At 42.1% G+C, this 12,276-nt stretch overlaps 1 protein-coding gene across 5 annotated transcripts in view; it reads right to left on the bottom strand.

Annotated features, from left to right (window-relative positions):
- Nucleotides 1-1,446: 1,446 nt before the first annotated feature.
- TET3 (tet methylcytosine dioxygenase 3) overlaps nt 1,447-12,276 on the bottom strand; it is a 111,725-nt gene continuing 100,895 nt past the window's right edge. For all 5 annotated transcript variants that reach the window (XM_079987407.1, XM_079987408.1, XM_079987409.1 and 2 more), the window contains one exon: nt 1,447-11,384. In XM_079987407.1, the coding sequence (XP_079843533.1) occupies nt 9,544-11,384 (1,841 nt within the window). In that variant the 3' untranslated portion in view covers nt 1,447-9,543. The remainder of the gene's footprint in view (nt 11,385-12,276) is intronic.

The following is a 12,276-nucleotide window of genomic DNA, read 5'->3' as shown; positions in this document are numbered from 1 at the left end:
AAAATGCAATGCATATGCTTGGGGGTAAGAAGGGGTTCAATACTGGACTGGTGGAAGGGACTCAGGTAGTGCTAACAGTCCACAGGTTGGGGTTGCAATGCTTGCCTTGTCCTGGGCATTGGCAATCCACACTATGCCACTGCCCAGAGAGTCACTCTCCAAGCCCAAGGCAGAGGGAGATTGCTGGGGTAGCCCTAACCTGACTGAGAAAGAGGAAGGCAGTTTGTGTGTATGTGACACAGAGGAAAACAGGCATTGGACTTTGCATCAGAGGCATACTTAGGCTCTCTAGCGCCCTTGGCAAGGAGCTGTATCAGCACCCACCCCCAGTCCCTTATGCTGCTCCACCAAGGTGGCCAGAGGAGACTGCACTCCTCAGCCAGCCAGCCAGAGCAGCAGAGGAGCAGCTCAGAGAGTCTGCTAAGCCAGAGTGCAGAGGCATGATTTTTGAGGCGGGTTTAGGGCAGCACAACTGGTTTCCCTGCACTGAACACTGAGCCGGGGGGGGGGCACTGCAGGGTGTCACAATGAAGACTCGATGGACATGCCCAGGAAAACTAAGTGTGTCCATTGCTGTTTTAGACCTCCGTAATAGGAAACTAGCCAAATGAGTTGAGCAAGCAGTCCAGCCACATTATTCTGTGTATCAGGAAGGGTGAAGGACAGGCATCCCACGTGCTCGTTGTCGTCCATGAAGGAGGACCACGCAGTTGAGTGAGTGTCAGCATGGCCAGGGCAGGATTCTGTCCTCTGAGGCCCGGGGCATGACGGGCATAAGGCAGATGGCAATTCAGCCTGATGACTTGCATTACTACTGCAATACCATTTAAATGTAATGTGAGAAGAAATCTTAAGCTTGGATGATGGAGAGGAAAAAAACACACAGAATTTGAGTGCAAAAAATAAATATAAAATTTATTAAAACACCCACAATAGTTTAAAGATATCGGGAATAATACATTTCACAAACCAGTTGGTTGTGTAACATAATAAAATACAAATTAAAAAAAGGAGGGTCCATATTTGCAATTTTTAGGCATCCTAAAAATAAATTTTCAGAGACACTGAAGGGAGAAGTGTGAAAGGAAAAAAAATACAGACAAGAGAGGGAAATTATACAAAATAAAATTATCAGCATAAATTTACCATACTAAGGATATCTACAGTTTAATACACAAGTCCTATTGCCTTGAGACATTGTAAAATCTACCATTTGTCAACCAACCCCAGATAAACTTCATTTCAAGTAGCCACAGTCACAAATCAACAAAGAAATCTTCAAGTGTGGTCCACAAGGTGGCCTCCACTGGAGGTCTCGTTTACCAAATGTGAATTCAAAGAGACAAGAAATCAAATACATTGAGAAGTTACAGCCTTCGGTTAACTAAACTGAATTAGTCTGCCAAATCCAACCTGTTTCTTTTCCTCATTTCTCTTAAATTTAAAAAAAAAATGTATTTAGAAGTCAGCTTTATACCTTTTTAATTAGTTTTACACGCAAAAAGAAAATCAAAAGCCAAAAGCCAGCTGGACAGCAGATGTTTTCCAAAGATTGAACAGCAGTGAGTAAACTCTAAACAACAGGTGTCAAAAAAGGAGGAAAAGGATGGCAAACAAAAACCACTTGTAAAATATATCCCTGATATTGGAGCAGAAGACAAAATTGGCCAATTTGCTTTACTATTCTTAGGCAAAAAAGGGAAACAACAATTCACATCTTGACCATGAAATATCCTTAATGCAGGCGAGACTCTTGTTGCATTCCACAGAGAACTGCCTTCCTAAGAGAATACAGGAATGTTGCTCTTTGCTAGTTACCATAAGATTTATAATTTGCTGTCTGGAAAAACAAGTCACATACTGTCCATGAAGTGGTAGAGCGCTAAGAGAAATATGCTGGGGATCTGTCCCAATCTAGCACCAACATTTCATCTTTGCCCCTGGAATCTGTTTCTTAGTCCACCCAGCGTTGTCATTTCTGCATTTTCAAAACTACTTAGTGGAGTAATCCAACTGGATGGCATATTTGAAAAAATAATGCACTTTTTGCTGGCGGGGGGGAGGGGGTGGTGATGAATAAAGTCAGGATTTTGCTGTTCCCAGATCAAAACCTCATTGGAAACCTTTGCAAATTCTGCAGCAAAAAGAGTTTGAGATTGGGGCAGATTTTTTTAAACCAAATGTGCAGAAACTATTATTTGATTACTGATAATGTAGCTGCTTAAGATCTTCTTTCTAAAAATGCTTTCCCATGTGGGCCATACACTGTTCTGAGATACTTCAGTAAAATCTACTGTTTACTGAAATGAAAGCACCACTCTCCCAGTTCACCTTTTTATTAGTTCTGTACACTGATTCCTCATTATGTTTAATTATTTTGAAAGTGAGAACTTGCCCAAGAATAGAACTACAAAGGCCATACAGTTTATAAGATGTCAAGTACAGTGTTGACGTAATAAAATACACACCTTGTTTCTAATATTTGTATCAATCCCATTAGCTATAACTGAATCACAGGTTGCCACAATACTCTGTTTCTGAGGTATTTTTTGTATGTATTGTGATAACAGCAAGCTTATTATATGATGAAAACCTGGCTTCTGTACACATTTAAAACAAGTCTTGTGAACAAAAGAGAGAGAGAGAAAGTGAAAGACAGAGTGAGAGAGAAAATAAATAGCACCAAAAAGGTATCTTGTAAAACTTTCAGACACAACTACTCACAAATAGCAATATACAAAGAAAAAGCCATCATAAAGTAGCAGAATGAAGCAGGCATTTTAGACTAAAGGGTAGCAAATGCATGTGTGACCAGACCCTGGTTCCCTTCTCCACTATGAACCTTCAACAGGTTGGGTCCGTTTTCAATATTAACATCTATAGAATAAACCTGTTTACACTGAGATGCAGATGTGGTCCAAGAAGGATTTTTCCTTGGTTAAGGAATGCAGGACTAAGTCATAACTTTTTGCTGTTAACTATAAAAGCAAGCAAGCAAGCAAGCTGGAGAAGACGCAACTACATTGCTTTATAAATAGCTGCTCTGTCTTGGAGTGACCTCAAAACTTCCAATTCAGCACCCATTGTTTTTGCATAATAATGACCAATACAGAATGTTACATATACCTGCACCATGCACACTTGCTAAATTGGCACAAGTGTTATCTCAAAGTAGTTTGTAGTACCTTATTTTCCAGCTGCTTAAGGAAAGCATTTTAAATTTTACTTATTCATAGTTAAACTTCCTTTGAGCTTGATCCCAGAAGCCCTTTTCACTGGTGGTAGTTTTGCCAGCACCTGATTCCACTGAGCGAAGTAGGACTAGTCAAAAGATAACTCTCAGCATCTGATCCTAAGCTGTGCTGCTCCATTTATATCAGCTAAGGATCTAGCCCTAGGATGTGGATAGTTGTCATTTATACCAAAGTAACCTCTGCTGGATCTACACACATGTAAATGAGCTAAAAATTAAGTAGCTGTAAATTTCAGACTCAGAGTATAGACTTTAAAAAAAACATGTATTTAAAACATTGAAACTTTCTATTATCAGTTAATTGTACAGTTCTCTGGTTTGACATATACTGTAGCACCATAGCAAGATGGAATCTGGCAAAAACAAACAAGCCCAAACACCCTTTTTTAAAACAAACCCACCAAGATAGCACCATTTCATCAGAAGATTTCGGTTATTAAAATTTGTGTCTTTAGCCTACAGTGCAGACATTGCATCAGCTGAAGCAACTCAGGGCTTCTTTGCTCGTTTTTCTCTCTCTCTGCCTTTCTATGGGACACAGTTACAACCTATGATAAATAGAAAGAAGGGAGCTCTCTAACTCTACTGATATAATGGGATAACCTCGTGTCTCACTGATGCAGCTCCTCAACTGTCTGCTAACCAGAGACAGCAACACAACATTCCTGTTACACACACACAAAAGTTCATAGCAAGTTCACAAGCAATGAGCCTTTTTGTCACCTTCCCAAACTGGACCCCCTGTATGCAGAATTGTTCCTTTGCCTTCTGTACTGTTTGGTCCATGCATTTTTTCTTCATAAATAATTATTTACCATGATCTGCTTGAGCTCTTGATTAACCCAGAAGAGTAAGCGCCCCAAAGGAAATATTTTTAAACAGATGACACTCACGGTGGCCCAGTAGCTCAGCAAAGCATACAGAGGAAATAAGAATCCACTTAAAGAAGGGACCTTAACCAACCCAAATTTCTCCCAGAGAAGTTTAAGGGGAGTTTGCTAATAACTTCAGCTGGAGCACCACTGGATCCCCTTTTCAAGATTTTTTTCCCAGGGATTACAGTTTTGTTTGTAATTTTAGCACCATCAGCTATTATGATTGAGGGCTAGTTGCTATTAACTTGTTTCATGTCACTACCCCCAAAAAATACATTTCAAAGAAATTTCTCACTACCGTCCTGCAGAAGTTGCTTTGCCTTTGAGAAGGGCTGCAGTCAGGATTCATGCTTTCTGAAAAGGCCAACATGATGCTCAAGGCCCTGGTGGTCTTGGCTTCCCATACCTCACAATAGGATGTTCAATGGGCATATAGAGATGTACGAGCTAAGGCAGCCTTAGTTTCGTGCTCTCCAACTCCCATCACCTATGACCATGGACTGTGCTGGCCGGGGTTGATGGGTCCTTCAAGGGGACCAGACTAGGGAAGGCTGCTCTATGCAACGAACAGCATAATTAAGCTCACAAACGTTGCTGCAGACTGAGGGAGACCTGCCATAATGGCACATCCAACTTCCTATGACTGAGAAGTGTAATCATTTTTTAGCACTACCCCGTTGACTTTAGAATGGTCGGGCCAACGTGGTGCCCTTAAGACACCTTTTACAAGCACCTTTGTAAATAAATACATATCTGTTTCCATTTACTTTTCTAAATGACCCTGACCACAACAGGAGCTGTAATTGTCCATGTGCAAGCAAAAAGATGACTGCCAAATAAAATAATTCTTCCCCCCCCTTTTTTTTTTTAAAGCAGGAGTAGATAATCTGTGCACAGTTCTATTCATAAATCTGAGGCATGGTAACTTTTCCCAACAACTGAGATTCGAGGTAGGTTATATACGTAGTGAGAAACAACCTCAGATTGCACCCTACTCGTAAATATACTAAGTACATCAATTTATTCAGGATTTTGAGAGTCAGGAGTTTTGCCTTTACTTCTAGCAGCCTTGTTTTAAAGTGTGCATATAACGTATGTGCTGCAGAAAATTATGGTGGCATTCACATAATGCTGCTATAGATTTAATACTGCCATTGCCAGAATCAAATAGCATGTGGATTGCCTCCTATCTGCACCAGGATCAACAAATTATACTGGCAAACACCTGGCACAATGGGTTTGGAGTGGCAGATTTCTTTTTTTAAAAAGAGAGAGAATCTCAGTCCAAAAGTCTTAGAGAAACCCATCTAAGATGAAGCAAATGAGAATTTTGCCTTAGACACACAATTTCAATAGGGAACAATTATTCCAGTTTTATTCACTCTGGACTTGCGTCAGTGTGAAGGGAAAGCACCATTTGGTCTTTTGGATTATTTGTGTGAGACAAATAAAGGACTTGCCCTGCCAATTCGTTTTTCTTCTTTTCTCTATTCCTATTGTGAAAAAAACAGTGGAAATGGACACAGTCAAATTTGGAATAATTCATGGGTCTTCCTGCGTTGCCACCTTCTGACTCCCAAGACAGCTCCTGTTCTTTAAACTTGCCTCTACAAAAAGGTATTTCCCTCACCCAGAGATCTTAAGGGCACCATTGCTAGGTCAGAAAGTTACAGCTCCAGAGCCACATTATGCCATGATCAGACAGCTCAGAAAAATCCCTAAACGGAAGCAGAACACACAATAGGATTTCAACAGGTCAGATGCACAGCGACATCCCTCCAAACGAAACACCTCCCTTCCCACATATATTACAATTTCTTGCTCTCCAAAGTCATGCAAATGAAGCTTCCAAGGCACCCCTGCAACACCTTTAAAATAGGAAAGTCAAATGAGACGTTAACAAGGAAATTACAGTAACCAAAAAACCAAACTAAAATCTTTTTGGAAAGAGATACAAGTCCAATGCTTTCCCCCAACTACAGCCGGCTAACGGATCCATTCTACATTAGTCAATAGCAAGCAGCCATTGGCCTAAAAAGCCTGAGAAGATGGAATATGTGGTGATTTAACTGAGGGCTGGAGCTACATGCTTATGCAGAGACCTCCTGGATTTGGACCACAGCAGACTTCAGATAGCAGACGCCTCAACATTAAATAGAAATAAACAACCCTCCCTGCATGCAGAAATCTAAAATAACAGAGAGAAAGCTGTTCCACTTCGTGTAGTTGTTTATGGGGTGAGGGACCACGTGAATCTTTAAAGAAATGTGATTTTCCCACCTGAAGCCTGAAGTGATATAATCAAGGCAGGCCTACTAGTCCATGATTCGACAAACATGTAGAATGGCCTTCAGAGCAGCCCCACTGAAATCAATGGCTGATTTACAGAAGTGGCGGATCGGGCCTTGCATGGGACGACATCACTATCATCCTAGGACATTCAGAACATTTCCTATAAATCTGACTTGGAACAATTCTTAACAAGCACGATACGCTCATGGGTATGCATATGAAATCAATTATCATTCATTGATTTTCCCCTTGCCAAAAAAAAAAAAAAGCATCTTTACAGAATACAGTAAAAACAAAAAAAGGACGGAAAAGCATGTTAAATATTTTGTTTCTATTTACATTTCTCCTGCAATAATCTGTTTTAAAACATACTGCTCTTCAAGTTATTGGGTAATTTTTTTTCTTTTAAATCTTGGTGAAAGTGCTTTTTTAAAAAAATCTTTCTCTATTTACAGTTTAAAATCAGAACCACATAAAACACTCAGGATGCTGTATAGAGATCCTGGTTTTGTTTAGTTTTTTTCCTGTTCCAGCGCGTGAGGATTGAGAAGGTTCCGTAGTAAACAAAATGCTATGTACAGGTTTTAATTTGCAAGCCATTTTTTTTTCTCAAAAGGCACCTGTTAAGTGCAGAAGGAGGTGGCCAAGGAATAATCAGTTTCAGATCTCGAACGTGTTTGATCTTCTGGCCTTCTGCAGTGTTGAGAAATCGCATGCACAGGCTTATCAAAGCCATAGGGGACCTACTCTGCTGAAGGAGTCAGACCTCCCATTTTTTCTACAGAAAGACCCGTAGTATAAGGCAGCAAAATACTCTTGCACCCATTTCCAAAAGAGTTGCCGCCACCCAATCTGAAGATGGCACCCATTTTGAGGAGACGCTTTGAAGGTGCTGCCTCAAGGCTGGAAGGTTCTACCCCCAATTCCAATGGAAGTTCATGGAGATTTTCTGAGCAAATTTAGTGAGAGCACCTAAAGCCCAGCAGGGACTTCATCATTAACATTTTCCCAGTAAAGGATGAAATTCACACAATGTGGAAAAGAACCACAGACACAAACTTCCTCCTACACAACACTTCTGTCCTTGCGCCCTGTCCTATTAAGATTTTTTAAATAAAAACAACAACAACAACCAACCCTGATATAAGTAAACTTTTTTGGTGTAGTTTAAATAGTACAAGGGTTCTGAATTAGAGTGAATTTCATCCTAATTTAGGGAAGATTTCCTATCATCATTTTAGCAACACAATGCTTCTGTCGAGGGGAGGCCTGGCTTCAGAGAGTGTAGCCACTTACGTGAATCAGCTATTCTTAAGACAACTTGCATTACTGATGGGGAAAGAGAGGTTAACCTTAAAAAGTTGTGATTCAAAGTTTGAAAAGCACCAGCTGTTTTGCAGTAATCAGTTATCACATAACGTTGATATTTCCTCTTTAAAAAATGGCACAAGAAAAATAAAATAAAACTTACAATAAGCCAATTTCATTTTTGCATTTGAAAATGTCCACGTGTAAAGGTTGGTGTGTGTGGACATTTTCATTTGGTAAGCATGCACCTTTTGAAAACACAGCACAAAGGAGATCTATTGTGTCCTTCCTTTTCATTGGACTCTGCACCAGAGATGATAAAAAGAGGTTTGCCATGATGGTTTCTTAAAGATACAGGAGCTCAGCCCGAGATACTTTTGTTTCCAGAGTGGCTTTTCTTTTACCACTACAGAATAAGAGATTCAAAAGTGAGGCGGACATCAGTTCAAAATAGTCAGGCCTAGCCTACAGAAAAATTAAGTGTGGATGGTTACACTGTATGATAAATTTGGCAAGAACCGAAACATTGCTAAGTGCTATTCTGTGAGTCCCACAGAGTGAGAGACATGAAAATCAACAGGTCACCTCCTGGGCAAACACAGCACCTTCCAAATATTGTTTTATGATGCTTCTCTTCTACCCAGTCCTCCCCACCTCCCCTTCCACCTCTTCTCCTTAAATCTGTCCTTTTCTCAGTTCCTTCCTTCATGAATTTAACTGGGTAAGATATTTATGCCAAAACAGTTAATGGAGAAGTTAAACTAGCTTAATTTTACACAGGCTGCACAGCCGCTGCCTCTTGCCTTGGCAAAAGAACTTCATTCAAGAACTTGCCTTTAAATAAAAACGTAACCTCACGCAGTGGCAGAAATAATATCTTTATCTTCATTCTTTTCATTTCCACCTCCTCTGAAACTGGTTAAAGTTAGGCCACAAGCTGACAGCAAACCTGACTTTGCAGTGGTTTACACGACATAATTTTTACACAGACAGCAACGTGTGCCAGCTGCACTCATGCCAGAGGACTGGTACTCCCCTGAGATGCTCTAGGCAGACTCAGTTGTCTTGAGGATTGAAACAGGCAAATTGGGTCACCTTTTTACAGCTTTCCCACTGTGTGAATCCATCTATTCTGTTGGGGGCCCCTCCCAAGTTAAGAGAAGTGTCACACAAAATTTTATGCTCTGTTCAAAACCAATGAGGTGGAAACTGTTGCCTATTTGTAGTCTCTTGTCTTCTCTACTTAATTCTTCCACCAACCTTTCTCCTTCCTGGAAGAGATCTACTAAATCTCTAAGAAACCATCACACAGCAAATTATACAATTACTTTAATTGTAAGTCTTGGTTTCTGGGAGGTATCTAAAGTGAGATTTCTACCCCACTTGGATGTGATGGATGGTGCAGATTCTTATTGGCTTAGGGTGCAACTGAGTTTTAAACTTTTGCTTCTATGTCACATAATCCCCTTCAGAGTTGTAATAATTTCTGTTAAAAATCCAATATACACATGTGTATTTGGAATGGAATTAAAAAGCTCTCCTTTGCGAAAGGACACTACAAATTTCTCTTGCCATTATCATGATGTACAGATTAAAAATGCACAGATATAAATATTTTTAGATTACTGAAAAATGTTAACAGCAATAAGTTTCTTCAGCTCAACTCCCAAGTGCAGATAATATACTGGAAATGTCACACTTGGCCTGGCTTCGTATTTCTCTCCGACACACGAAGGAAAAAGCACCACAAACCAGCACTGTGTTCCAGTGCTGCAGACTTTGAGGTAAAATGGCCCCATGCCAGCTGCGCTCTGCTCAAATCCAGCGACTGTACGGCCCAGTTACCTTGGTGTAGGCATAAGAGGACACAGTGATAGCTGAGTTTGTTGGGATGGCCAGGGCCTGCCGGGTTGGGACAGTTTCTTTCTTCTCCTTCTGCTGGGGCTCAGTGGCCAAGCTGCCTCCCCATTTCCGCTTCTTGCCAAAGGCTTTGATGTCCTGCTGGAGCCCAAGCCTGGCTGCCTCCTCCTGCCTCGCCCGGGCTCTCTCTGCCAGCTGTTTCATCTTTGCTTCCCAGAGGGCAAGTCCATGATTGGGCTGGTTTAAGTTCTTGTGCTGGTAGAAGACCAGGGAGATGCGTGTGGGGTGACACCGGTTGGGCTTCTTCAGCGGGGTGGTGGCATGTAGCTCTCGCCTTGCGCACTCTATGAGGATAGAGCCGTGGGCTGGAGCCACTGCCACCCCGCCAATGTTCTCATCCAGAAAGTTGTGTTCACTGTCTGACCACACCTCTTCATCCTCCTCCTCTTCCTCCTCCTTGATGCTCTTTTCGGGTGTCTCTTCCATGCTGTCATCTAAGCTGAATGAGTCCCATGGCCTTTCTTCCTGGCCAGCATCCAGAAGCATTGTACCACCATCGGCTTTCAAGGAAGGGAATGGCTTCTCCCCACACACACCTGATGCCACAGAGGGCAATGAGCCAAAGGAAGCCCATGGTCTGCTGGGTAATCCTGTGCCCGGTGTAGGAGTCCTTCTGTCATCTGCTTTGGCAGAACCCCAAAGTTCATCTTGAAGTCTGGAGTTTCCCTTGATGGAACCAAAATTCAGCTGCCCCAAGTTCCAGGGCTTCTCCTGAAGGTTTGAATTCACTGAAAAGGCTGAAGAGTTCTCGTTGACTTTGCAAGGGCTCCATGATTTCCCCAGCACATCAGGGCCAGGTGGCAAAGGCTGTCCTTCTGTAGGAAACATATTCCACTGTTTTTCCAAGAGGTGGGACTGTGGTAACCTGGTAGCATTTGAGTGGGAACCAAACAAGCTGGACTTACTCTGTGTGTTTGCATTGAGAACGCCGGCATTGTCATTGGGTGTAAACATGTTCCAAGGGCTCTCAGCATGACTAGTCCTGTCCGAAGGGGACTCATTTCTGTTGACTTTGTAAGGGCTCCACTGTTGTTCTGGGCCTCCATTCTGAGATGACATGGACAAATCAGACAGGTTCAGATTTGGATTTTGGCCATTAATAGCAGCCGCTCTCTGAAAAGACTCCATGTGTGACAAAGAGTCCATTGGTTCTTGCTTGATTGTTCGGTGATTGAAGCAGTTTGTGTTTTGTGCAAATGACAGGGCTTCTGCAGGGACAGAGTTACACCTCTGGGGCACAGCCGTGGGCTTGCCTGAATGCCTGCTGGATCTCTCGTAGGTGCGCTGGTGGTGGTTTTTGTTTCGTACAGTGGGTGGGATTTCATCTAACTGTTCGGAATTCTTGTAACCATGGCTCAAGTTATTTTGCAACATTTGGACGTCAGGCTTCTTCTCGTAGCTGGTGCCTGCCCAGGGTGCATTCCTTGTGTCACCGTAATTCAAAAACTGGGAGTGAAACATGTGATTGCTGGAAAATCCATAATACCCAAAGGATGGAAGAGAGAACTTTGAATGCAACCCATTCATGGAAGGCAGGTTAGGCTGTGCATAGTAGGAATGGTATGAGTAAACACTGTTCATGCTGTATGGGTCAGAGGGCCTGCAGTTCCCCAGCACCGAGTAGCTTTCCACAACAGCGTTCCCATTGTACTTGAAAGTGTTGTAGTGGTTCTGAGGTTCCACTTTGATGGAAGGTTTGACTGACCGCTGGGAATGTCCACTTTTCAAAGCCATATCTGCAGATGCAAAACAAGAACCAATGTTAATTTGCAGAAACAGGATTGCTTCTTTGGCGCAAGACCTTTGAAGAGCTGGGCCACTCTTCTGGCTAGTGTTCTGTTTACACTAGCAGAGTTTCTGTCCCTTGCCTGAGTGTCTAAGAACGCCATTTAGGAGGGGGAAACATAACCAAGTGGCTACATGCACATTGTGATAGTCTGCACTATCCTCCTAAGTGGCAAAGTTTGACCACCTTCAGGAAAACTGAGAAATCCTCTCTCTCTCTGTGCACTTGACTTGTGTGTGTGACTGCACTGCCTAAGACACATCACTAATGTTGCATCATGGATATATCTCTGCCCCCACAGACAGGGTATGGGCGAGGGAATCTCAAATCATCCTGCAAAGCACATTCCAACCATATTTATTTTCCTTTGCAAAATCCTCCTGGCAAATCTTGTGATCTTGGCAGCAGTGCTACAATCCAGTCCCCACCACAAAAACAAAGGAAAGAGAACAATGGAGCAAGTTGTGATGCTCCAGAATTTTTATGGAGCATGCCGTTCGCTTCTTGCCCTGGGGCTTCTCACAGAACTGAAGATAAGCTTTCTGAACAGGATTTCTGCCACCCAAACCAACAGTGGTCATTCGCACCATCATTAATTATCAATGCTGATAATTTCAAAACTAAGACAACCTAAGAGGCTTATACCTCAAACCCGGAAGGATAAACACCCACCGTCTATTACATAATTACCTTACCGTCCCGGCTACATTCAGACATATTTCATATAGGCATCAATTTCATATGGTTGGCCCGACATCTGGATGGCTTGTATTAACTTATATGTCTCATTTTAAGATTTGTGTGCTGATGGCAACTGTATCTACAATGTGAATGGATGATGG

This window comes from Podarcis cretensis (assembly GCF_951804945.1).
Source record: "Podarcis cretensis genome assembly, chromosome: 8".
Classification (NCBI taxonomy): Eukaryota; Metazoa; Chordata; class Lepidosauria; order Squamata; family Lacertidae; genus Podarcis; species Podarcis cretensis.
The sequence above is the reverse complement of the archived record's forward strand: the minus strand, read 5'-3'. Positions and strand labels throughout refer to the sequence as shown.